The 25734-nt window shown below is 41.4% G+C and overlaps 2 protein-coding genes across 2 annotated transcripts in view; one reads left to right on the top strand and one right to left on the bottom strand.

The window, feature by feature from the left end:
* The first annotated feature begins 2500 nt into the window (after positions 1-2500).
* On the top strand, positions 2501-23415 carry b4galt6 (UDP-Gal:betaGlcNAc beta 1,4- galactosyltransferase, polypeptide 6). The gene is made up of 9 exons (XM_035652990.1): positions 2501-3274; positions 8701-8817; positions 9999-10112; positions 11462-11586; positions 12027-12143; positions 12290-12477; positions 12564-12686; positions 15447-15548; positions 15793-23415. The coding sequence occupies exons 1-9, from the start codon at positions 3160-3162 to the stop codon at positions 15938-15940; spliced, it is 1149 nt and encodes a 382-aa protein (XP_035508883.1). The 5' UTR covers positions 2501-3159; the 3' UTR covers positions 15941-23415.
* A 1576-nt stretch (positions 23416-24991) lies between these two features.
* The window catches only part of ttr (transthyretin (prealbumin, amyloidosis type I)), a 4804-nt gene continuing 4061 nt past the window's right edge, over positions 24992-25734 (bottom strand). The window contains exon 4 of the mRNA XM_035653915.1: positions 24992-25263. Within this exon, the coding sequence (XP_035509808.1) occupies positions 25156-25263 (108 nt within the window). The 3' untranslated portion in view covers positions 24992-25155. The remainder of the gene's footprint in view (positions 25264-25734) is intronic.

Below are 25734 nucleotides of genomic sequence, written 5' to 3' on the forward strand. Positions count from 1 at the left end.
AATAAATAAAATCAATAGGAAGAAGAAAAAATATGAAGATTAAGGACATATATATATTCATAATAAATGAATGAAATGTACAAGAAATTCTGATAAAATAACTGAATAATAAGGTAAACAATGTTTATCCATTCCTAGTTAAAGGTCAGGCTGAAGAGGTAAGTTTGGAGTTTACATCACAATGTCAGCACTTGGAGCTGCCTTTTGGGTTCATTTTTTTCCTCTGTGGCTCAACTTCAGCCATGATTCCACCCCCTGCATACCATTGCCACTGGATACAAAGACACATGTGGGTCACTTTATGTGACTCATGAGTCACTGGCAGGGCAGAAAACAGCGCCCTCTACTGAGGGATCAGTGGAGAGGAGACAGTCAAGGTACCAGAAAGTAAAAATTCCAGCAGACTGTCAGTCTCTTAACCTCCAGTTCAACTCCCTTTTTCAGTCTGTTTACATCAGCTAAAATCAACTAGTTGTTTGATCGCAGACTGAAACTGTCTGGTATGTGTGGAAGCTGCTGCTGGATGTGATATCAGTTCCACCACGTTTTGGACCATTCAGTGGAGCATGGACTACTGTAGATAATGTTCAAGGTATCAGTGGAGGAAAGGACAGTGTTTGCTACTGAGAAGGTCACACTTTTTCCTGGCCAACAGTCTTCAGGAAAATGAAAGACAAATTAGTCCTCTAGCAGCTGGTCATAAAGTTTTATTACAGGTTAGACAAAAAATGCAGTTTAACCCTTGTGGCCAAAAAAACGTAAACAAAACCCTGACAAGAACCTATTACTTCAAAGATCTCCTATATAAATACAGTATCAGTATTACTATAGTAATTCTATGTTTCTTTGAAATGCACTATAGAAAATTACAAAATAATACTATTGAGTTGGCTATGTTAATCTTATAGTGAAATTATAATTAGTGTTTATAAAGTATCACTATAGTCATTCTATAGTTTTTCAGGGAATTAATATAGTTATACAATATTGTTTATATACTATACAATAGTAATATTTAAAATAGAATACATAGTTTAGATACGTAGTATTACTATGGAAATATTATAGGGCTACTATAGCACAACCATACAACAACAACCATAGTAATACCGCTACAAACCTAATATAGGACATAATAATACAATACTATTTATTTACTATAGTCCGTTTTTGTAAGGACTGACGTTGCCAAAGTTGATATATATATGTTATAACTGGTGTTTTGATGACTTCATGTCAAAGTTCAAAGACAGTATGTTAAAGAAATGGAATAGCTGAACAGGTAGCGTTTGTATTCCATTCTTTTGTAGTGAATAATGGATGAACATGTTGAAGTGGGTGGATGAAGTAATATGATTCTCGGAGAGTTCTCGGAGCATAAAAATGGGGATGGGAACGTAGCGACTCAGTATTACCAGGTTTGGACCCCACAGTTCAGAGGCCAGGCAGGTAAAGTTCAAAGTTCAGTTTTACTTGTGGTCAGACACAGGCAAAAGTTCAGACCAGGCAGGCAAGGCCAACTTATCCTGTTAGGGATCAGGCAGCGGGGAAAAAGTCCAAAAGGCAGGCAGGGATTCACACAGGCAGGCACAGATGATGGCCGGAACACTAAGCCAAAGCACATAAGATGATATTGCATGTATACTGCCACAATAATGGGGGAATGGTGTGCAGGTGGGTGAGAAAGGTCAGGGGACGGGGAATGGTGGGAACACTGATGGGTAGGACGGAGAGTAGCAGGAGTGGGCCTAATCCAGGTGCGTGGAGGGGACGCTGGATCCTCCTAGCTCTGGGACAAGAGGTGGTTGGTAGCCATGGGAGTACTGGAGGAGAGATAGGCCTGTAGAAGAGCTGGGAAAGGTTGTGGGAGTATATGCAGTGCAAAGCCATCAGAGGGGGCCTCTGTGTCTGTTATAGGCCAGATGGAGAGCCCACACCCAAGGGGTTCTCCTGCTAGTAGGAGGGTTTCTGTTTCATGTGTGCTAGTAATTGTTTTGTGTGTGTTTAGCCTGAGTTCAGACTGAACTGAACTTAGCTTTTAGTTCAGTTCAGTCATTTTATTGTCCCAGGTGGGAAACATCAACACAAGTACAGACAAAAACAGGAGTACCAAAACCGTACCAAACACAGAAAGTAGCTCACCTGGTAGAGCGGGTTCAACTTGTTGTTTATTGCTGCATCAACAGATACATAAAACAGATATGTTGTTTCTGCGTTTAATTCTACTGTGAACAATCATTTTGAGCTTTTTTAAAAGATGGATTATGGTTCTTATTGCTGACTTTAATGAGCCAGAATGAAACAGAGGATAACCTGACTAGCCAGTAGCAATGCATGCCTGCTGTATTTATAATATCAGAATCACTTTATCGGTCAGGTATGTGCACACATATAAGGAATTTAAAAAAAAAAGGCGCTTACGGCAAAACACGCCGCCGCACCGCGCACCCAGGTTTCCATGGTGACGCGGGGGAGGGGTGATCTTACACCCACCGGAAACGGTCTCTGCAGTGCCAGCAGAAAATGAAAAGGAGGCAGACCTGATATCGCTTCTGTTGGAGTTTCTCTCTCGCACACCGCCCCGCACTTATGCGTGTTGAATGCCACGGTCGCGCGGAGACGGTGCGGAGACTCCCGGTGGCATGACTGCTGGACTCCCGTGCGCGAGGTTCGACGAAGTAGTGCACCGACTGTTTTGGAAACATCGCACCGGCCGAGAGTAGACCGTGTGTGGGAGAGAGGCAGAGAGCGGTCCTGCCCCCTTCAATGACCGACCACCAGCGCTAGCGATAAAAGCCTCGCTGGCAACCATGGACGGCTACCATGAGTCTCCTTAAGTAGTATTGCTGCTGAGCTCTTGGCCCGGAGTGTTTCACTATGCCCGACCGGTGGTGCTCCATGCGGCTCTCAGTTGCCTGATAACGCCGTTACGGGCCTGCTTTTTCCATCTGGAAATTTCTTGGCAGGGGAAAGCAGGCCAGCTAGCACCGCTAGCGCTAGCCCCCTTTGCCGCGCTGCATCCCGGGCTCTAACGGTGCAGGTTTTCTCCCATGACCAGGCCATTGACACTTTCGTCCGTCAATTCGAGGACTTTTTAAACTCCAAAAAAAGTATTTTATGGGATTCATATCGGCGAAAGAGAAGCGGGCCTAAGCCAAAATGGTGAACTGGAGGCGACTGCTGCGAATGTCCAACCGATCATTTCTGGCCTTCATATTCTTCTTCTCCATGTCCACCACTTGTCTCTACTTCATTTACGTGGCTCCTGGAATAGGTTAGTTAACAGCGGCTTACACTAAACCCCTCACAAGGTAACAGTTAATGTGATTATGTGTGGATTATCTTGTGCAGCCCTAACGAGCTTCAGCCGCTGTCTGTCACTGCCCATGCTAACGCTGAAACCGTTAACTAGCTAGCTAACGGGCTAACTAACTAGCCCGTTAGCTAGAAGGTCCGCCCCGGGCGTCGAGTCCAGCTCGCCCTCTCGCTCTTCTGCGATGTTTAAAGGGTGAAATGTGTGTCGCAGTGGGCCAGACGAGTGAGATATTAGCTAAAGGTTGATTTTGATTTATGGCTGATTGGCGCTCAAGCTGGCGCAAGGCTGCCTTGTGAATGAATGAACTGTGGGCATCACTGCTAATGTTCTAAGCAGCACAGGCAGGTTGAGCCAGTCCATGCCTGGGTTTATACATTCACCTGTGCTGCTGGGCCCAAATGCACCAGTATTCATGTCCAGATGTGTCAGCTTTCTGTGGATCTCCACTTAAAATGGGTAGTCGTGTGCCCTGCGTTTTGTCTTGTTGGTGAAAAAGTCTCAATAAAACAATATTATGGCAGGTATGGCACTGAACTAGGATCAAACTGTCAGTGTATTGTAATTTCTACAGTATGCAACAAAGTCAACCCTAGAATCAGATCTCTATTTTAGGGCTGTACAATTAATTAAACTGATATTGAAATCTCAACATGCAAATCGGAGAAGGTGTAATGTTTTGTTAAGTGTCCTCTGGACAGGAAACATGTTTGGTATGGACCTTCAAACATTTGACATAATTATTTTAAGTTTGTTTTTTTAGTGAAAATTAAATTTGTGATACAAAAATGATCGTTCCTTCACTAATCTCGAAGTGCATTATCAATCAAAATAATTTCCACGTGATGTTTTTACCATCTTGTGCAGCCCTGATCCCATTCATTTTGTACAATACCTCAAAATTCTACTCAATATTGAGGAAGAACATGTGGAATAATACTTGATGGGCGCTGCTGGGAAGGCTTCAGATTGTTTACTGCTGTAGGGATGCACGATATGGATTTTGTCATCAGCCGGTACAATAACAGGGTTCCCACCCATCCTGAAAACCCTGGACATTTAGAGACTTGTTTTCCAGCCATGGAAACATCTGGAAAGTAAAATGACCAAATATCCTGGAAGAGTTTTGTATTTTAGCCCCTCGCTCAGGTCAGCGTATTTTGTTTGAAGCTCGACTGTTGGTTGAATAAACTGTGTAACACTTCAAAGTGTCCTTACCAGATGCAGTGGAACTGACTTTCAGTAATCTCTTCCAGAGCTGCACAGTGCCGCTAATTGTAAGTGCAATGAACACTTTAACTTTCTAGAAGATGAATGTTCTGTAAAATGAAATAAATTCTACATGATGTTGGTACTGTTACAAATGAATGTAGTCGATTAGCAAAGTTTTGTCTTGTCCTGGAAAATGACCTGTTAAAGAGTGGGAACCCTGAATAACAAATAATTCAATAAGATAACAATAAGATACTGGATCAGGACACATTTTTATATTTTAAAAAGAAGTTCATAAATGATTTAATATTCCACAGCTCTGACAGAACCACATCTAATCAATAGTTCTGACTATTCGTTTCTAGTAAAGTATAAAACAGTTACAAACATAGAACATAAAGCCTTTCAAATGTTTTGCCCAAGGAGTGAAAAAACATTATGGACCAATCTATCAGGATAGTACATCATAATATAAATTTCCCATTATTGACCCATCATTTATGTGTCTCCCCCCCTCCCAGTACTGGATTGGGTTTGTCCTGGGTAGTTTCTGTGATGTTCACATACAGGATGGAGGTGGTTTTGTGCTGTCAGGAATTATGTGCTCACAGTGCAGCCTTTTACTGGCAATCAGTGTTGGTCATGCTTGGGAGGAGATGCAGTTCTGGGAAAATTCGCTCAAGATGTATGAGAGCGCGCGGTCTGGCAGCTCGATTGTATATGATATAATAGTGAAATCAGAATACTTGACAGTTGTCTGGGGAGCCTCTTCAGGGACTCCAGGTGGAGAGCTAGTGTCATAGAGGACTAAAGAAGCCAGAAAATCTTCACATTTAAGGAGCTGAAAGCAGAGAATTTGTGCATTTAAAAAAAGACTCGAAACAATTCAGTTGATCACAATAGTTGGTGATTTTGAAAAGTATTAACATTCTACTGAAATAATGATCTCCGATAACAGGTTTACACACTCACAGTAGGGTTTTAATGGACTGATTTTAGCTATGGTTTCTGCCATGCCATATTTCTTAAGTTAGAAAAGTACAATGTCTACCAGTCGGGCATACACACTGTGTTTGGGCTTCTTTCTATTTAGAAGGCTCAGAAGAATGTGTTGCAGAAGCTGTTGTGGGAGCTCGTGCTGCGCTGAGACCCTTTTGAGACGCTTGTTCTTTGGCACCCATCTGTACACTGCACGTGGTTTGAAATTGCAGGCAGTCTGTGGCTGGTTATGGTTAAGGTATGTGCAGAGAGGAGGACGTTTTTCCAATTCTTTTGTTTCCTGCGCCGTGTCAAAGTATTACACATGATTTGTCTAGGAACCTTTAGTTTCAGTCTGGTTCATTTAAAGCTGCAGTTGGTATAAAAATAACTTTGGGATGAAAGATGGGTGATTGTTGAGTCACCAGGGTGTCAAATACAGACGCTTTGGGAGTCTTTGTATCTTTCTCGGTTGTGATTGGTCGTTTTCACCCAGGCCCGGTGGATTCAGGTGTGTTGCAGCCAGCTGTGTGTCTGCATTCATCCTGGGCTGTCTGTACAGTATGCTGCCGCACTGACTGGGAGTGCTCTGTTTCATGTTTCGTTCAACATCCAGTTGAGAATTTAATTTGAGGATGGGTGACCGTCATTTTTATGCTCTGCTTGTTCTGCCTTGTATACTTTTTTTTTTTTTTTCCGATCCTGAACTGAGGATGATTATTCTCTGGGTTTCAGGGACTGTAGCAAACATTTGTATTGTCATTTCACCAGCTGCCTGTCTGCAGTCCAGACTGCCCTGTCACCACACCGGAAGCTGCCTGGCTGCTCTGTGATGACACTTATCATCCACACTGTCCTGTTTACTCACACACACATTGAAACTGATGTATTAGTCATCAGGAAGAGTGACACTACGGTTGTGTAATATGACAGTATATACCGTGGAACAATATGCATTAACAGGGTTCCCACCTGTCCTGGAAAAACTGGAAAACCTGGACTAGTTTTACAGTCATAAAAACACCTGGAAATGGATCAAAAAGGCAGAATATTCTGGAAATAATCCCTGTTGCATTTCAGCCCCTCACTCAGAGGCGAGTCCGAAGAGAAGGTTCTGAGCGAGGCTTGCTCGACTGTTATTGGAGCACAGAGCAAAAACACACTCTCTTCACTTTTTGGCACATACGATAGATTTGGAGATTTAGATAACTCCTTGACTTCAGAAGTGGAATGCCTTCATCTGAATGAGTTTAGAGTTTCAGTATGTTACCAGAATTAAATGAATCATAATGTAAAATTAATATTCAGTTTACTACTTTACTGAGAGCGTAACAGTGTTTTATTTATTGGCAAGGTGTCTTCCTTTGTTATAAACGCCTGGCAGTGTAACATCAGCTATAATGGAATGATTTTTGTTGGCTGCATTCCATTTTAATAATGCACTGCATTTCATGTCAGACCATTGCGTGTTTATTTGTGCCTCAGTACAGCTCTCTGAGGAGATGGCGCAGCTCTATTGATATTTTCTAATTGTTTCAGGCTCTCTACTATGACCCTGCGGTGCATATTCTATTCCTGTCTGCTGATTTCTAACAGCCACACTTGGTTCTGTGGGCTGATTTTCTCTTTCTTGAGTAACATTAGTTTGAATGAAATTTGCGCACCAAAAGGAGTGGAGTAGCCAGCCTTGTATAGCAGTCGGTGTGTTACCTCAGGAACGTGCAGGATGAGTTTAAGAGAGGTTGGTAAGGCAGACTAACACACCTCACAGAGAGAATTCTGGGAGACTTGGGATAAGAATACAGAATGCTCCTTTAGGCAGCCCAGTGAATTAGAGCATGAACATAAGGTTCCGTTTGGGTTAAGCATGTACGAATAAACAGACTGCCATCCCTAGAAGTGAGTCAGCCTTCTAGGATCCAGCCAGATGTCAGCCTCTGTCACAAATTGTTTGTCTTCTAAAGCATCACTGATGAGTTCATTTGTTGTTTGTGCATTTTCCCACGTTCATATTCCTAAGTACACTGTATTAGCCTTCCTTATGGGAAGAGAAGCTGGTTTTTGACTTCAAGATAGATTTTGTTTGGGTTGTATACTTAACGCATAAACAGTTAAAGAAGAGGTTGTGTGTCTTTCAGTTACATGCTGTTCACAGACAAACATTTGTGTCAACTCCTGCCCATGTTAAATAGTCATTTCACAACCATCACATCCTGTTTTGTAACCTTTTTTAGCATTTAGAACTTTTAGGTGAAAGTCACAACAGCAAGCTCATTGGGTTACTGTGCATGAACACGACACGTCTGAACTAAATGCCGTCAGTCGTATGACCCAAGGTGAAACATGCATAGAGAAACACACGTCTTCTGTATTATTACAACCACCAAGAGCAAATGATCACTCAGTCATCACCCCCTCAGCTGAAGTTAACACAAGACCTTGTAAATGAGCCAGTGTTGAGTTGTGAGGGTAGATTCCTCTCATCTCATCAGTCTATAAAAATGATTTTTTCTCCACGCAGCACAGGGTAAAAGCAGCATCACCCACCCTTTCATTTCGACCAGCTGCATGGACTGAATGATCCCTATCCAGCAAAATGCTTAATGTCCAGCATGTGAGCAAAGCCAGAACAAACCTGTCTGAATGACAAAGCTGTCACTTGAACAGATTCCACTGCATTGTTCCCTTCTGAATGTATGTCAAATAAATCTTGCAGACAGAACATTGTGGCTGTTTCACTGAGACATCAATGATGAATTGTACATATTGCAGAAAAAACAATATTTATTGTTTGTGGCTGTTACTCTGTGCCGTTATTACTTTCACTGGATTAGTAGGATGAAACAAACTAGAAAACAGATTTTGTTCCTGCGAAATGACGTTTTATGTTTCTCACAAGACTGGTTCCCTCCTCTGAGTCATTAAGGAATTTTTGGAATCAGGAGTCATTATAATCCGGTACAACCAAATCTTGCACTCTTACAGCTCCAGTGGATATTTTCTAGACAACTGAGATCCTACAGCTTTATCATCACACCAATGTTTCAAACTAAGAAGTCACATTGAAACAGTATTTACGATATTTACGTTGTCGTTGTGTTTGCTGTTGATTCGTGTAGTTTCTAGAATCAAACAGCTACACGATAAGCTGTGTTTTAAAACAAGTGAGTAAAATGTCTCTTCTGTCTTCCTGTCAGCCAACACATACTTCTTCATGGTGCAGGCTCAGGGCATCATGTTGAGGAACAACGTGAGGACCTTCGGCCAGATGATCCGATTGTACACGAACAAGAACAGTACACTCAACGGGACGGGTAAGTAAACCCGTAAAAAACGTTTTACCATACACACCATACGCCTGTACATTGACATTAAAATACTACATCAGTATTTTTTGCATGTCTATTATTGTGTTTAAACCTGGAATCCCTGGGAATCGTGTTTAGAATGAACCTTTGATATATATATATATATATATATCTATATCTATATACTAAATCCTATACACTGGTCCCTATAATTACCTGCCAACTATTTTAAAGTATAATTATATCTTTGGGTTGTAGACAAAACAAGACATGTCCTCACATGTCTTGTTTTGTCTACAACAACATTACCTTGGGGTTTGGGAAACACTAATTAACATTTTTCACCATTTTATCGACCAAACAACTACTTGATTAATCGAGAAAATGACAACAGAGTGATCGATAATGAAAATAATGGTTAGCTGCAGAGGCAGTGGAGAATAATAGAGCAAGGTGCTGATTAAAACTGTGAACTACTAGCTTACAAGAAGTCGTATTTCTGCTACTGTAGTACTTCTATCTGCCACTTTCAGTTGTATGTTCACAACCTTTCAGACACACCGGCCACACTGCAACTGCTGTCTTTTTATGACCATGCTAGGATGGTGTGATGTTTTTCATAGATCTTTTTGGGTTCTAGAGAACAGAAATATTGGATTTTCTAAAAAATATAACTTCCAAAATAGCTTCTGGGGACCAGGATCAGTAGATGCTACAATAAAGTGACTGTTGCTGTAAATGACTAACTCAAAAAGGCTTGGACCACTGCAGCACTTTCAGCAGCAGAGGAGAGGAGGAACCGGTGAAGATGAACTATATTGTTGCTCTTTTGACCACCTTGGTGTTGTTGAGCTGTTATTCTGCACACAAGCTAGCTGTCCATGTAATATAGGTAAAGGTACAATATTTCCCCCTGAACAGTACAGTAGTAGCATCAAGTGAATCTAATGGAAGTAGCTCAAATGTTAAATAAGCTTCAAAAATTGTATTAATTTAAGACTAGCAAGAGACATTTATCTAAAATAGGCACATTTTAAACACGTAAAACGTAAAAGGCCCTAATTGGAAGCCATAACTTTTGGAGTTTCACAATAGACATCCTGTTTGAGTCTCATTTGCTGCAGGTGATGTGGTTTGGAGTAGTCTGCTGTTTTGCCTGATGTAGTTTTTTTTGTTTTGTTATGCAGACTATCCTGATGGCAGTAACTCCAGTGAGTACCTGGTCCAGCCGACCACGTACCTCCCTGAGAACTTCACCTACGCCCAGAACCTCCCCTGCCCAGAGCGATTACCTTCTATGAGTGAGTACTGGTACCCGACAGCAGGACGGGGTGCTTTCAGGGCATCAGTGAATCGTTCAGTCTTTTTTATTTAAGAGCCTCTTACTGCACTTCAACCTTTGCTGCTTCATTGTTAAGTTGCCAGTCCAAAGACTTTTTCTAGTTGCTGTATTTCAAGAAAGATGGCTCGTACAGAGCTTTACAGTGCAGCATTTCACTAGCACATGGGGGTGAAAAAGAGTGCGTGCAATTATAAAACAGTACAGTATTCTCCAGTAAAACCATCAGCTGATCACGTCAGCCCCCAGTTCAACTCTTTTTAACATATCAATAATGTAATAGTTCTGAATCAGGACCTCCAGTATTTGGCAAAAGTTTCTTGTGAAAAATAAAGTGAGTCAAAGTCCGTAGGTTGTTATTTCAAAATGTCACATACATATTTAATGATTTCATATTTCCTGCTGCTATGAACATTTATTTACCTTTGTATCTGGAGAATCTTCTGTCTCATCTCATTTTCAGGTTGTAACTGCAAGTTGTGACCATTCAAACCAATCTCTGTCCTCTCAGAATTCAGCTTCTTTGTTGCTTCAGAATTTGAACAGTACATCTAAATTTAAAGATTCAATACTGGGATTGGAATGGATTCAGATTTAATAAGCAGATTCAATAATGAAATTAGATTCACTAAGAAGATACTGTCAAATCCCAACTACTAATTGTAGAAGCTAGCAGAAAGTAGCGGCCTCTCCGCTGTTTGAAGGGATGCATTAATGAAACGTATGTGTCCCTGTCCTTCGAGGGTCTCTTAGCGTTCTATACTTAGAAATTAAATTCTCCACTAATCTCTTAGTTAAATCAGCTGGCCCCTGCAGCTTGTGTTTAATGTTACAAGAGAAGCATTAACGTTATTTCTGCAACAAAAAAAACAAAACACCAAAAAAATGGTCTGTTTCATCTTTTCAACTTAAGCTGCTAAAAATAAATTAAAGTGTTGAAAACCCTCCTCAAATATGCAGGTTTCCTCCAGCAGGTGGAGCTGCTCACTGGGAGTGAGCAGTGTTACTATCTGTATGATTTGTAGCTTCCTGCTGATGAGTTGATAGAGGCATGTAAAGCCTTTCCGTGCAGCAGATACTGCTGCTGGGCCTTTTGCACAGTACCCACAACATCCCCTCCCACAGTATCTCAGTGTGGAGCTAATGAAGCAGTGTTTGGTCTGATGGAATGATTTCATGAAAACCATTAAGCAGTAACAAACAAGAAAAGGGTTGTCTTTCTTATGACAGCCTTGTTTTTTTCCTGTGCAGTCATTTTGTTGTTGTTTTGTTGCGTCAGTGGAATAACGCCCCCACCCCATCTGTCCACAGAGGGCCTTATGGAAGTGAACATGACAGAGATCCCCATGGAGGAGATAGAACTGAAGTTCTCTAAGTTTTTTGACATTGAGTTTGGAGGCCATTGGAAACCAAAGGACTGCAGACCTCGCTGGAAGGTGGGTTTATGCATTTTACAGCTTTCACACACATTCACTCAGTGATGGCAAAGCCCATCGAACAGAAACTAATTCCTTCTTTACATTCACACTGATGTACAGCATCAGGAGCAATTTGGGGTTCAGTATCTTGCTCAAGGACACTGCAGCAGGAGGAGCCAGGGATCGAGCCAACAACCTTCCTATTAGTGGACGACCTGCTATACCTCTGAGCCACAGCCGCTTTACACCCTCACTCAGATTGGCTACATAAACCTGTGGGCATACTTGGCCTACTGATAAATTATATGTCCATTTGTGAGCAGGTGCTGTCCTATATTTAACAAGAAAAACTCCTGGAAAGGTCTTGGGAAATGATTTGTTAAAAGGAGCGGTAACCCTGAAAGACACCAGATGGATTCAGTAGACATGAGCTGACTCTTACTCTGTTTGTGCTTTAGGTGGCCATCCTGATTCCATTCAGAAACCGCCATGAACATCTCCCCATCCTCTTCCAACACCTCATCCCCATCCTGCAGAGACAGCGGCTGCAGTTCGCCTTCTACGTCATCGAACAGGTGCAGTCTGTTGTTGTATGTGTCTGCAATGCAGTCTATAGTGAGGCATTCTGGGTAGTGAAGGCAGTCCCTGACGTTAAACAAAACTTCATATGACTTTATTTATTTTATAGACTCATTGACTCATTGTGTGTGTCTGTGTTCAGAGTGGGAGCCAGCCCTTCAACAGAGCCATGCTCTTTAATGTGGGATTCCTGGAGGCCATGAAGGACTTGGACTGGGACTGCTTGATCTTCCATGACGTGGACCACATCCCCGAGAACGACCGAAACTACTACGGCTGTGGTCAGATGCCCCGCCACTTTGCTGCCAAGCTGGACAAATACATGTACATGTGAGTGCATCCGTTGACCCGAAGGCAGTGAACCCATCCACATCCTGCAGGTCTATGTTTAACTTGCGTTTGTTGCTGTTTTGCAGCCTTCCATACAGCGAGTTCTTTGGTGGTGTGAGCGGACTCACCGTGGAGCAGTTCCGCAAGATTAATGGCTTTCCCAATGCATTCTGGGGCTGGGGAGGAGAGGACGATGACTTGTGGAACAGGTTAGTCTACTAAAGCGGGGTACGCAGTGGATTCAGAGTGTTCAAACCCCTTCTTGGGAAGCCATCAAGGCAGGGAGGGATTTGACCACATAAACCGGCTTTGTTTCCACACTTGATGGCTAACAAGTGGGTGCAACTAGGCTTGAGGCATGCTCTATCTAACGGACAAAGCAACAGACTTTAGTGTCTACAGAGGTGATGTCTGATAAATGTCCTCAAGTGATGTCACTTCAGTCAGTGTCCGTTGGAGAAAAAACTGTGGGAGAAGACATATATGATCATACAACATCAACATTCATCTCTGCTTGTGACTCCAGGCTGCATTAGCTGCTCCAACATAACACAGCAATCTGCCACCCAACTGTCAGCAGTGAAGTTGCATTGTGGGTAATGTAGATGACAGCTTTTGACAAGGAAGAATAATGCATGGAATAAAGACTATATCTCTGTTCAGGGTGTCCCCTGGGTCTTAAAATTCAGATTATTGGATTTTTGACTCTTTAAGCCAAAACATGTCTCAAATATGATTTTGAACAGGTCTTAAAAATTGATTGAGTTAACTAAGTTAACGTTACTTATATAAAGTTGTATTTTTAATTCGTTTTTAAATGATATTGTAAAGAGGCGATATATTGCGATTTGTTTTCAGTCTAATTTTAGGAAAACTCGCGTATAAAGATGGAAAGATCATGAGACTGAAAAATATCAAGGCTCAAAGACTTTTAAGAAGTTGTCACTTTTTCAGTTAAAACCTTACCTCAGAAATAAAGGATTCTATAATGTGTTGGTTTTATATGTCGAGGCAAATAACTTGTGTTATAGTGTAGGCAAAAATATGATGACAAAATTCATTAAAACTCAACTGTTTACAAATACAACAATTATATTGCAAGTAAACATTGGCAAACCACCCACATGGTTTAAAAATGTAGGCAATGTGACTCAGCTGTATTCAATGAAATATTCAATTCTAACTGTTTAGTAATTAAGTTGCAATATTCTTCATTATTCAGCTGACATCCAACCAGAGGACCCTGAGTCTGAGAGTACGCACATCGTCTTTATGAGGCGAATAAACGCGATCAAAGTGTGATGGTGAAGTGTAAAGCTGTGAGGGCATTGGTTTCTGAGGAGAGATTATGTTCTGCTCCACAACTCGCTGCCGTTCACCCGTTGCCTCTAGTTGCTATAACTTTTGGGATATGCTGGCCATGACATGACCTCGTCCATGAGCCTCATCACATAGATTTTTCTCAGCAATGGTGGATGTTTAACAATGAAGACAACTCCCATGATTCCACACTACTTCACAACGTTATCAAACTACGCCTTTTGCGGTTGTTTTAATGTGAGTGGTATAGTGGCCATAGTGGTAATGAATGGAACCATATAGCAGTGGTTCCCGACCTGGGGTTCGGAAACCTCTACTGGGACTCCCCAAAGCTTTGCAGAGGGTCGTGAGGCCTTCTTGATTTTAAGGTGTGCTAAAAAACTTTCAAATATACACAGTAGGCCTATATATCTCACTGTAAAACCAGATAAAGTCATTTAACTCAATGTTGAAACTGATACATCAAATAAAGGTAGTAAAACCTAACAAATGTTTTTTTTGAACAAGGTCTTTATTGAAGATTTTCACAGTATGTACACAAACATAATACTAACAACAACCAACCTGTACCGCAAAATCAAAGACAGTCATTTTGCGTACTTGTTGATAAGGTGCGTCATGTTAATAAATATAGCAGGGACAGAAAGAACATATGTGACAATACAAGTAAGAGGTCACATGTATTACAGGGTTACATTTTCTGCTTCCATTTGATCCACAAATGTCAAGAAGGGCTGCCAGGTTACATAGAATTTCAAAACAGACCCTTGTAGAGAGTATCTGATTTTTTTCAAACCAACTCAATTTTAAATTAAAATGACATTCTTGATCCAGTAGCTTTAGTAAGTAAGAATGAGTTTTTATTTGTGCTGTGAAAACAAAATACCTTGTAAAAAGTAATTAATCAGGAATGTTTCTGTAACTTACAAAACTAAGTTAGTGATACTTAAAATTACGTCTAAAAGCGACTTAATCTTCTTTAATCTAAAAAATGAGTTTCAAAATGTTTTGGGAGTTAAAAGAACTTGTCTGGTTTTACAGTGCAGCATTTGGTTCGCTGCTGTGAAGAAATTTAAAGTAAATTGAACAATGGCCAATCGTCAGGGACAAGAAGACACTACATTTATTTAGAAAAGAAGCCAATTAGGTCTGTATGATTGTTAAATATGAACTCTATAAAAAATTCCCTAAACGAGAAATTATCTGCTCAAAATTTATCCAAATCTCTGGTTTTACACAAACATCTTTACAGTTTTGAATATAGTCCATCAAATATGTCACTTAGGCAGGGCTCAGTTTATTAATGATGGAAAAATGTTGGGAACCACTGCTATAGAACAAGTGAAAATATCAGCCAGTACCATCATATTACTGTGATTCCATTTGTGTGCAAATAGATAATAATCACCATGTTCTCAGCCTGATTGTTCAGTTTCAACTGACTGCTTTTTACTTTCAGCTCACTGCCAACAAATGTTTAACAATCATACCTGTAAGTAGATGTTCCTCATGTTCCTATCAGCAGATTGTTGGTAAGCTGCTTACAGTGTTCTGTTAGACTGAAGCCCATGAAACAATTGGTAGATGTCGGCTGTAAGCTCGTATCAGTTCAGTGCTGTGAGTGGTAACGCAGTCTGGTCTCTCCTCAGGGTTCACTACGCTGGTCTGAATGTGACACGACCAGAGGGAGAGATCGGCAAGTACAAGTCAATCCCTCACCACCACAGAGGAGAGGTGCAGTTCCTCGGGAGGTGAGGCAGCTTCTTGAATCACAGCAAAAAAAAAAAGTCTCTTCTTTCATTTGAACTTCATCTGACACCCACTAGATACTGACTCCAGTGTCTGCTTTGTTTTTCACAAAAGTCATTTAAAAAAGATAGATCAAAGCCTGATATATCCTTTTCCTCTATGCCATAGAGCTCCTTCTAGAGCTTGAACTTGGGGCAGACGGAGTGTATAAAGGCTGATCTGAGAACTGTGTGACTGTGTTCGCAGGTACAAACTGCTGAGGTATTCCAAAGAGCGGCAACACTTGGACGGACTCAACAACCTCCACTACAGCCCCCACATCTCCCTCAGCAGCCTCTACAAGAACATCACGGTGGACCTGTACCCTGAGCTCGCTCCTATCACAGACTACTGAACTGCCCCGCCCCCTGCGCCCCACCAAGCCCCCCACTCCCCTCCCTCTACCCAACCCCTGGTCCACACACCCCCAGCTCAACAACTCCCCTGTGGCCTGGCTTCCCAGTGCCCCTGTCAAGCCAAATTCAGAGGCGTAGCGGCAGAGGAGAGGAGGGGGGGCGCAGGCCGGGAGGGGTGAACCGAAAAAAGAGAGGAAAAAATGAAGAGGCAGTGGCAAAGTCTCTCAAAGTGAACTGTCGATTGTGTGTGTGTGTGTGTGTGTGTGTGTGAGTGTGAGTGAGTGTGAGAAAGAGATTGGTGAGTTGCTGCATGTCTTTTTGTCCGTGCCGGCTTAACTTCTACAAGTTGACATGAGTCTTGGTTTAGACTGGAGGGAGCAGCAGCATCTCAGCTCCGATGTTTACTGCAAAGCCTTAACGTGGCAGAACCACAGCTCCCTCCCGCTCGGCTCCGCACTGCTTCACTTCTGATGTATCACCGTCACCTTACAAGCCAACAGACAAGATCTTTGTCTCACTTTCTACTATTGTTTTGTTTTATACATATCATTTCGTCAGGCCGCAGCAATTCCTTTTTAAAAGGAGGGATCTGAGCGAGGTCGACATTAATGTTTGTGATGTACATTTTTTATTTTTATTTTGATAATGTAGTATTTATTTTTGCTCTGAGTCAGGACGAAGCGCTCCTGTCGTGTCACTCAAGTGTTTTTTGCCGTTTTGTTTCGCTGCACTGCTGCTGAATCCGCATGAACATGTATGTAAATATCGGCCTCTTAAAAGCTCGAACACAGAACACAAACATGTAAATATGGGCCTTTAAACGCTCGGGCATATTACAGTGAATATTCCAGTGGGTTTGAATTTTATTTTGGCAGCTACCTTCGTTCTGAGGATTTAATAAAGAGTGAGTGGTTTCTTCCTAACAGGAAGATCTTCTAACAGTATAGGATGTTTGGCTTAAAAAAAAAAGTATCCAAATCTCAAGATTTGACATTATCTTTTGCATGCCTTAATTTATTTTGTTTACCAGATTTTGTTCTTTTTCAGACATAAATTATTTCATCAGTTAGAGATGTGTATATTTTTTAATTTTGCCTTTTTTGTGCTTTTTTTCTCTTTGAGGTGCACTGTGTGAAAAAGAGTAGAGCTGCTCTCAGATGGAGGGTGGCGCGACCGCGTCCCTCCCCTGTGACTTTTGTACAGGGAGCAGGGTCGGCCATTACAGCAGGAGTGTGTCCACACAACATGCTTTAGTACAGGGTCATGGTCTCATGTGAGTGTATATTTTTTGTCTCAGACGTGTTTTTATTTTTTATGATTTTTATTCCAATGATTTAGTGCTGGACCATGTGATAAAGCTCTTCTTTGTACTGTACCGTGCGCTGAAAGCATGGGGATTGGGGCTGGATGCTGTGTGTGTGTCTGGACTGTGGTGTTGTTAATATTTTCTGAGCTTGTGAGGCAGTCAGAAGGGCCAGAATGAGAGAACCTTGGCATCAGCCCCTCGCAGCTGGAGCCATTGCTGTTCTTGAATGGCATGCGCTGTGAAAAGTTTCATTTCTTAAAGCTTTGAGCACTATAAAGATGGAGAGAAACATGTAGGCAGATTATTTTTGACCAGATGTTCACTGTTAAGATTCTCCTCTATATCTCTAGGTTTTGAATTTGACCATGAATTGTATGTTTGGACATTATCTTTGATTGTATGTCCAGAGATTTTAAATTAGAACTCTGGCCATTTTGTTGCCCTGGGCCCTTACTTCCTGTTCATCTTGTTAACTGCTCAGTTAGAGTCTCTTAGAGGCCCTGACACACTGTGCCATTTTGGTCCAAACTGTGGTCCTATCTCACTGTGAGACACGTCAACCGACGGCCCAATTAGAGCTTTGGTAACCAAAGACGTGTAAGACCTTCAGAACCAAATGGTTTCTATGTGACTGCTGCTAAAAGCCACAAATCAACTGATCAGAACAGTACATGTAACACGCTGTCCAACCCAACACTAATGTACATACACACAGCTGTGTACTGTATATATCATGGTGGCATAACTGTCAGTTTTTCCATTGAATTGGTCATATCACATGATCTTCATCAGCAGAGGGGAGTTTGCCCTGTTATGGATGTGTGCTGCTGAAGATCATGTGAAATAACTGAAAGCTCGAGAGTAGCTACTTAAAGGTCCTCTTCGTGAGATTTGGTAAAGATGGACGAACATTTTTAAAACACGAGTGGCCATGCATGTCGATGGCGTTTCTGCTCTCATATTTAGATTTACATTTTTAGAAATCAAACGATTAGTCATTCAATCAACTGACCCTTCCTAAGTCCCGCCCCCTTTTCCCTGTGCTCCAATAACAGTTGAGCACGCCTCAGTCAACTTCCTCTTTTCCTCTACATTGGAGCTCAGAGCAAAAAGGGGCGGGACTTGGGGTGGGTCATTGACTGGATTGACAGAAAGTTAGTCTGCTACTGTTTGGATAATTGATTAATTGTTTTAGTAAGACAGCGAGCAATTTGAAGATAAAGTAATCAGCAGATTAGTTGAATTTTTAGTTGCAGGCCTATTTAGTTTTCTGTTTATGTTGTAGCGCTGTGAGCATCCTGACGTGCCTCAACATTGACATGATACAGTGACCTAGACTGTATTAGACCCATCACTGGACTTACAAGATGGCTGTTATCTCACAGTGTGCAGGGTCCGTGGCGCACTCATTCTTGTCTGATGCGTCTCTCCTGTCAGTACTGCTGTCAGCAGGCTAATAAAAGCATGTCTTTTTTCAGAGTGGAGACACTGTGTGATAAGACGTGGAAATGAGTTCATAGCCTAAAGTGTTAAATGGCACCACTTTTCAAAGGTGCTTCAGTGGTATTTTTGGCTTTCATGACGTGTTGAAAAGACAGTGTTGGTGCTCTGTTAATATTTGGAGAGAAAGCTGACGGGTCCACATGTAGTGAAGCAGTTGATGAGGTTTAGCTGACAGTAGAGGGAAAATGGGCTCCAGGCATGAAATGGCCAGAGTGATGTTTATTTTCTATAGTTTTTAAAGCATTACGTGTCCGTCAGGGTTCTTCCACAAACGCTGCAAGGACTTCTGGGAAAGGCCGTCTTTAAGCCACGGTGGATATATCCTGACCTCACCTACCCTCCCAAAAGCCCTTGCAGCGGTGACCATCGGAGCAGCCCGTATATGTTTACAGTTGTTATTTTGTTTTGTTTTTTGTGGCTGAACCTCAATGCTACGGCACAATCCGGCTCGTGTTCCGCCACAAAGCTTTAACACTTCAGAGCGAGATTAGAGAGAAGAGCAGAGTCACCGGTCGCCATTTTAGCTGTGCTCCTTCCTTTTTCCGAGCTTCGAACAGCGTCGGTTTAGCAGATGATTCTCTTGTGCTATGCCTTTCTTAGCTTAGTACCACATTTTTTTGCGTAAGAGAAGAAGTGGGGCGTGTTTGTAGGTTGCACTGGCCGCGGTCTGACCGTGTACCAGCAATATTGTCGAAGTGGTTCACGTGGCCCGGCTGCTCACTTCATCACAGCATTGTATTCATGACTCTTGATGATCAAGTGGTCAGGGCATAACCCCCGCCCACCCCCATCCACCATTACTTATACACCCTGCCCCCCTTGGTCTGTTGCTACAGTATTTAATGCAGCAGTAATGCCTTAATTATTAATTACTGTTTGTAGTGAAATATCAAATATCTGAGAAGCTGTATTCAAAAATAAGAAGCCACTTCCATGACTAGATTGATTCATGTGGTTTTTCAACCCTTCTAAAAACATAAATTTTTCTTAATGTTAGGGAAAATTAGGGTAACAAAACGTACCACTTTGAACATGATTTCATTCAGATGACATTCTACATGAACTCCATGGTTGTGCAAATTGAGTTAAAGTTTGTCCAGACAGACGGTTTTTAGACACATAAACGCTAAAGACCAAGACGCCCCATTTTCTTCGTTTTGGTTGAAGTGCTTGTTTCATCAGCATCGCCTGTCAAAACTCTAGCTACCCTCCCCCGCCCCTCAGTGCAAGGGTTACCTGGCCTCTGCATTTCCCCACCCACCTGTTCTGTCATTTTACAGAAAAACAAACCTTAATCACGATTTTTTTAAAAAGCAAGCGGAGCATCTTTTCTCACTCTCTCCCACAACAGCCTAAACATAGACTTGGCTTTTACAGTATTTACAGTGTAGTGTATAATCAGCAAACCATCTGGTTTAGAGTCAGACATTCTCTACAGACAGTCAAGGTCAGAGAGGGGAAGAACTGAACAACAGAAATTTACAGCCCTTATGTGGGAGATGCAGCTTGTTAAAGGGGCACTCCAGCAGTTTAGCATTGTGTCAGACAGAGACGGATAAAAAAAACAGTGAGTGACGAGTAAACCCTTTGAATTTAAGAAAATTGGCACCAAGCTCCAAAAACACTGAGTGAGTTTCAGTGTTTTCAACTTCTCAAAGTGCAACTCAAAGCCTGTGTGTGGTGAATGCGCATTTCCAGAAATGTGGAATTTCTGTTATACATTTGTAGCCCAAGATGTATGGAAGCCCATTTCTGCCAATGTTTCTTTAAGTCATTATGAGAAACATATTATTTTGACTCATCATTCATGAGATAACCATGATGATATCACTATTGCATCATCAAGGTTATTGTCATTGGCAGAATAGAACTCAACCATTCTATGTAAATTTGGAGTTTTCCTTTAACAACTGAAGCAGTAGTAGGCGAGGCAGGTCATAGTATTGAATATCACGGACTATCTCTTTTACACATTGTTGTGCTTTAATGCTCTTCTCGAGAGCAGTACCAAGTGAATAAACGGAAGAATGACGGGGCAAGTCAGCATATAGGGTTTAGGATCAGACTGTATTCCATCATTCTCATGGATCTTTGTATCTAGTTCACATGGGCCAAGCCTAAACTCTGGTCCAGATGCCAAGTGCTAAACCGGGTTAGTCTTATCTTGGATAATTTTTTCAAAACCGTTTGTATTAGTCTTTAGGGTGTCGGGTCGGCAGGTTATCAGCAGACTCCACCCAGAACCGTTTTATCTGAAACCTTAAAGTATTGTTCATATGATGTGTTCACCATTAGACAACTGTATTCCATTTTGCAGTATTTATTTGTGCCTTGAGTTCTTTTTTCTTTTTCACTCTACATTCAGATTGAAGCGATTAAAAGTGTTTTTTGTTTTCCTGAATTGTCGATGTTTTGTCCCCTTTAACCATATCAAGTCAGACAGGAATATGTTCACGATAAGAATCCAAAAGATCAGTCTGTCCACTCCAGTGTTTATGGCTGCCTTGACGTTGCGTGTAACATTCCACTGTGACCGCCTGTGGGTGCACGTTCGACGAAAGCTTCGCCCTCATGCACCAAGACTGAGATGCGAGGGCAGCCTTTATGTTTAATGCACATCACTTTCAGCTCATTTGCCTAGAAATTGATACAAACAAGCACATATCCTTCTGTCGTCAACACTCTCAAGCACAAATTGGCTGAAGCTAAGAGGCTCATCCACCAAGAGCTGCACCTCAAAAACCTCTTTGATAGGCTTCAAATCTGCATGCCTACAAATACATATGTGGACAAAATAATGTAATTTACATCCAATTTCCTTGTGCATGACTGAAGCAGGTCCACAGAGGCTCTGCAGGCAGCTTCCCACCAATGGGCAGTTACTGAACAAACAGCGTTCCGTTCAATTCACATGTTCATCCCAGTGCTAAGTAACCCAGGCTCTGATGTTTATCATCATTCTGCCTCACACTGGTCATGTGTATGTTTGTAACACCTGTCTTTATTTTCCCATCTTCACCAGCCCATCTTGCATTGTATCAAAATGTACTTTTCTTAAACTCTCAAAAATGTTCATATGAGAACCTGACTGATAAATCAATATCACAGTATATTGGTTTATGTGCTGATAGATAGAGACCAATGTGCATCCAGATGCCAAAGATGTTCGAAGTCATTGAGAAATAGTGTTGCTGTTACATCTTTTGTCCACCAGAGTGTGCTGACAAGTTAATCGACTGCAAGGTGCCCTGCTCAATACATGTCTGGGTCACAGTTCTAAAAGAACCAGTGTTAAGAATTAAGAACTTATGTCTATCAATAACATTTCAGTTTTTTAACAAAAGCAATTTATCACAAGGTGGACAGGTGGCAAACTTTCCAGAGCTTTCAGCCACATTGATCATAACATAAGAGTGGAGCCGATAAATCAGCTGCTATTAGTATATTGCAGATATATTGGTATCACTGTATATGGCAGAACTTCAGAAATGCTTAAGATATGTTTGAAGGAACATTGCACCACAAGGTGTTCCTGTTCTGGAACTTTCCTTTTTATCCCAACTTTTAAGCCAACATGAGTAAAAAATCTAAAATACCTTGAAAAATTATCTAAGAGATCTTGATCATGGGATACAGTTGAAAGCTCCAGAGCAGCTACACAATGGATCTTTTGGTGAGAACCATAGAATGAATTGTCAATCCCAAAATGTTTGAATTTCTTCAGAAAAAGTGCTTGTAAAATAAATTAATCAATAAGTTAGAGTTTTTATAACCATCCATTTATTGAACAATGTCCTGAGAGCTTTATTAAAATTAAAATTAGGACTGAAATGAAAATAAATTGGCCCTTCCTAAGTCCCACCCCTTTTAAGCCTCGATCAGAACCTCAGTCAACTTTCTCCTTTCCTGTACTTAGTTATGCTATGTGCTAGGCTAATCTATGTTGAAAAGACAACCACATTGTGAAGATGGTTAAAAGATAAAGGCAACATATATATGTCACATCTTAAGTTAGCTGTATGTCAGCAAAATGCTAGATAACGAGCTACATTCACATCTGAAAAGTGAGCGTTTTACTAACGTTCGCTACCTTTCCTTCAAAATTGAATTTTGAACCACCAGTTGACTGGTTCCTAAATTGGCGGGGCTTTGGAAGGGTCAGTCACCCAGGGATCCTGGCCCTGTCCTGCAGAACTCAGTCTGGGTGTTGGACAGCATCACTTCCTTTAGAATGGTGTGGCACAGCTTTTCTTTGTAGCATTTTGACCCTCCGTATGTCACGATCACCTGATCACCACGAGTTCATGTGGAAGAAGGAAGTGGAGTTGCGCACTGAGCCAACCCTGTGAAAATTAATGTTAATGTAGCACTCACTCCGCACATGCTCACTTCCTTCAGTTCTGTCTCGTTCCTGCCTCTCACTGGCTCTGAAGCATGTGCTAGAGCCCACTCCCCCACTCCCCCACTCCCCCCACCCCCTCAGACATCACTGAACTTTTTTACATGGTGAAGTTAGCTCCATTGTCAGACTTCTGCAGTCTTTGGTAACAGACAGTATAAAACAGCTGGAGTCTGGTGTTGAACCGTTACTTTGTAAAGTTTTTTTTTTTTTTCTTTGTCAACAGAAGACAAAATAAACACTTCATTGCCATATTCTGGAAAACAGCCTTGACGTTTGTCTCATTTATTTTCTCTTGCTTATCTTTGCTATAATGTTACATGTGTTGATGGTTGAATTACAGCAGTCTCATGTCACTAACAGCTCGTATTGTATGAAGAAGGCCTGTGTGATGAGGCCAGGGGTAGATCTGGAGGGGCATGGAGTGGCCGCTGCAGCAAAAATGCTTTTTGAAATGAAACAATCCAGCTTCAGTGGTTCATTAATGTGCCACAATAATGCACTGCAGTTCTAATATCTGCCACCCCTTAAAGCCCCTATGCCACTACAGGAATATGTCTCTTGGTCTGCCCCTGAATGCAGCATTATCATGTCGGATAGGTTTGAAATTGTATTGAATTGAATTGAGCACTTGCAAATAAGTTAGATGTGTAGCAGCTGTGAGTTGAGAACGCCACGTCTTTTGTTTCATACACAATTAAATGTTGCAGTAAAACAGTTTGGCTTTTGTTTTTTCTTAAAGATTTCATTTGCATTTGCATTTTTTTTTTAAATAACCATGACCTACATAAAGTTCATCAAGTATCCAGGCAGCAACCTCTGTGGTTGAAGCCAACGTGGAAATTACGAAACTGCAGTTCCTCTATCGGTCACTTGAGGCTGGCTCCAGCAGTGAGTCACTCTCCATAAGGCCCCATATTAAAATGCCCAACTTTACAGCAGAAATAAACATGTTTAGTTTACAGCAGTGTATGTCTATAGCAAATTTCCCCGTATATGACAACTGTACAGTTCTGCATAATTAAACACCAAAACTAACATGTGTTGGTCTGTGTCCCAATACTCTGACTTCTCTGTGGCTGTCAGCTCCAAGCCCATTGGTTCCTACTGATCTTTAAAAACAGCTCTGTTGGAGCCATATTGAGAGTTTTTGAATTTAAATAAGAAGACTTGGAAGAGGGATGTTGTGAGTTAATTTATGATAATTTGATTTATAAAAAAAAGAAGAAATGTGATCATTCTGTTTATTTACCTTTTGATTATATAATCCTAAAGACATTGAGATTGTTCACTTACCTGCTCCTCCTGGACTCTGCGTCACCAGGGCGCTGGTAGGTAGCTGGGATGCTGGTGTATATGTTAGATGGCAGAGAGCAGCAGTTTCTCGACCACATCGCTTTTTTAGGAAATTCATTTAAATCGTGTGTTTGATCCTTTTTAATTTTTTTATTGGGAAAGTCAAACGGAGTGTACAGATAAAAAAATGACTTTACATTACTTTGAACAGAGTGCATCTCCATGTGTGCTTTGTGTGTGTGTCGGCAACTCCTCACCTAACTTCAGTTGGCTTCATGGAAGATTTAAATCTGTCACTTCAAGCTCACAAATAGTTTAATTTTTTTAAAAAAAAGCTCAGTAATTTCTTAAAAAAAGCGTAAAAATAATGCATTTGTTGGGGACTATTTTCAGCAGCGGATTAATCCACATTTGGTAAGTATTGGTGGTATGTCGGATTGAGACTAGTAAATTACAGTGTGTGTTCATGATGATGAAGGAACATGTCAGGCAGTGCAACAGTGTGGCTCATTGATGTGTCTTTAATAGTTTTTGGACAACAATGGAGCTCTGTGGCACAGAGGAAGATATATATTTAAGACTTTGATACACACACAATACTTATTAGTAGATACATTCATTGTTGGTTTGGATCATCATGTGAGAGTTCTCCGGCCTTGTGCAGCTTGCTGTTCTGACACCTCCGCCGGACTGTAAATTTCCACGGTGTGTCACTGGTGTGCGTCTGTGACCACGGCTGTGGTGGTGTAGGAGTACGGACTGAGCAGCAGGGCCAAGGTATAGTGACGGTGACCTTCAGTGTGGGCCTCAAACACCACCTGCGTGCATACACACACATACACACACACACACACACACCACATGGTCAATGACAGAAAGTTTTACGCTCAGTGTGAGCTTTACAGTGGAGCGTAAAGTTACTGCTGAGGACAGGAGAGAGAGAAATAAGAAAACAGATGATGTCTTCATGTTTGAAACCACCCACCTCAAAATGAACTGTAAATTAGGTCTAGAAACAGAGGTTAGAAGCAACATGGCTGATAAAAATGAAGGTTTACAGATGGCTGAGGAGAAAGCTTTGAATGAATTCAGTTTAAAGTACAATATACATGTATACAAATAGCTTGCTCGGAACAATAATGTGTGTCTGATATGTTTTTTCCACAAAAAAAGGATCATTTCCAAATTAAAATCCATAAAACTGATCCAAACTATTTGTGATGTCACAAATCATGCTGGTAGGCCCCGCCCCTTAAAATCGGATTTTCGGTGAGCACAGAGAAACTTTC

The sequence above is a fragment of the Morone saxatilis genome, unplaced genomic scaffold, assembly GCF_004916995.1.
Source record: "Morone saxatilis isolate NCDOM2014 unplaced genomic scaffold, NCSU_SB_2.0 Contig12, whole genome shotgun sequence".
Taxonomy (NCBI): Eukaryota; Metazoa; Chordata; class Actinopteri; family Moronidae; genus Morone; species Morone saxatilis.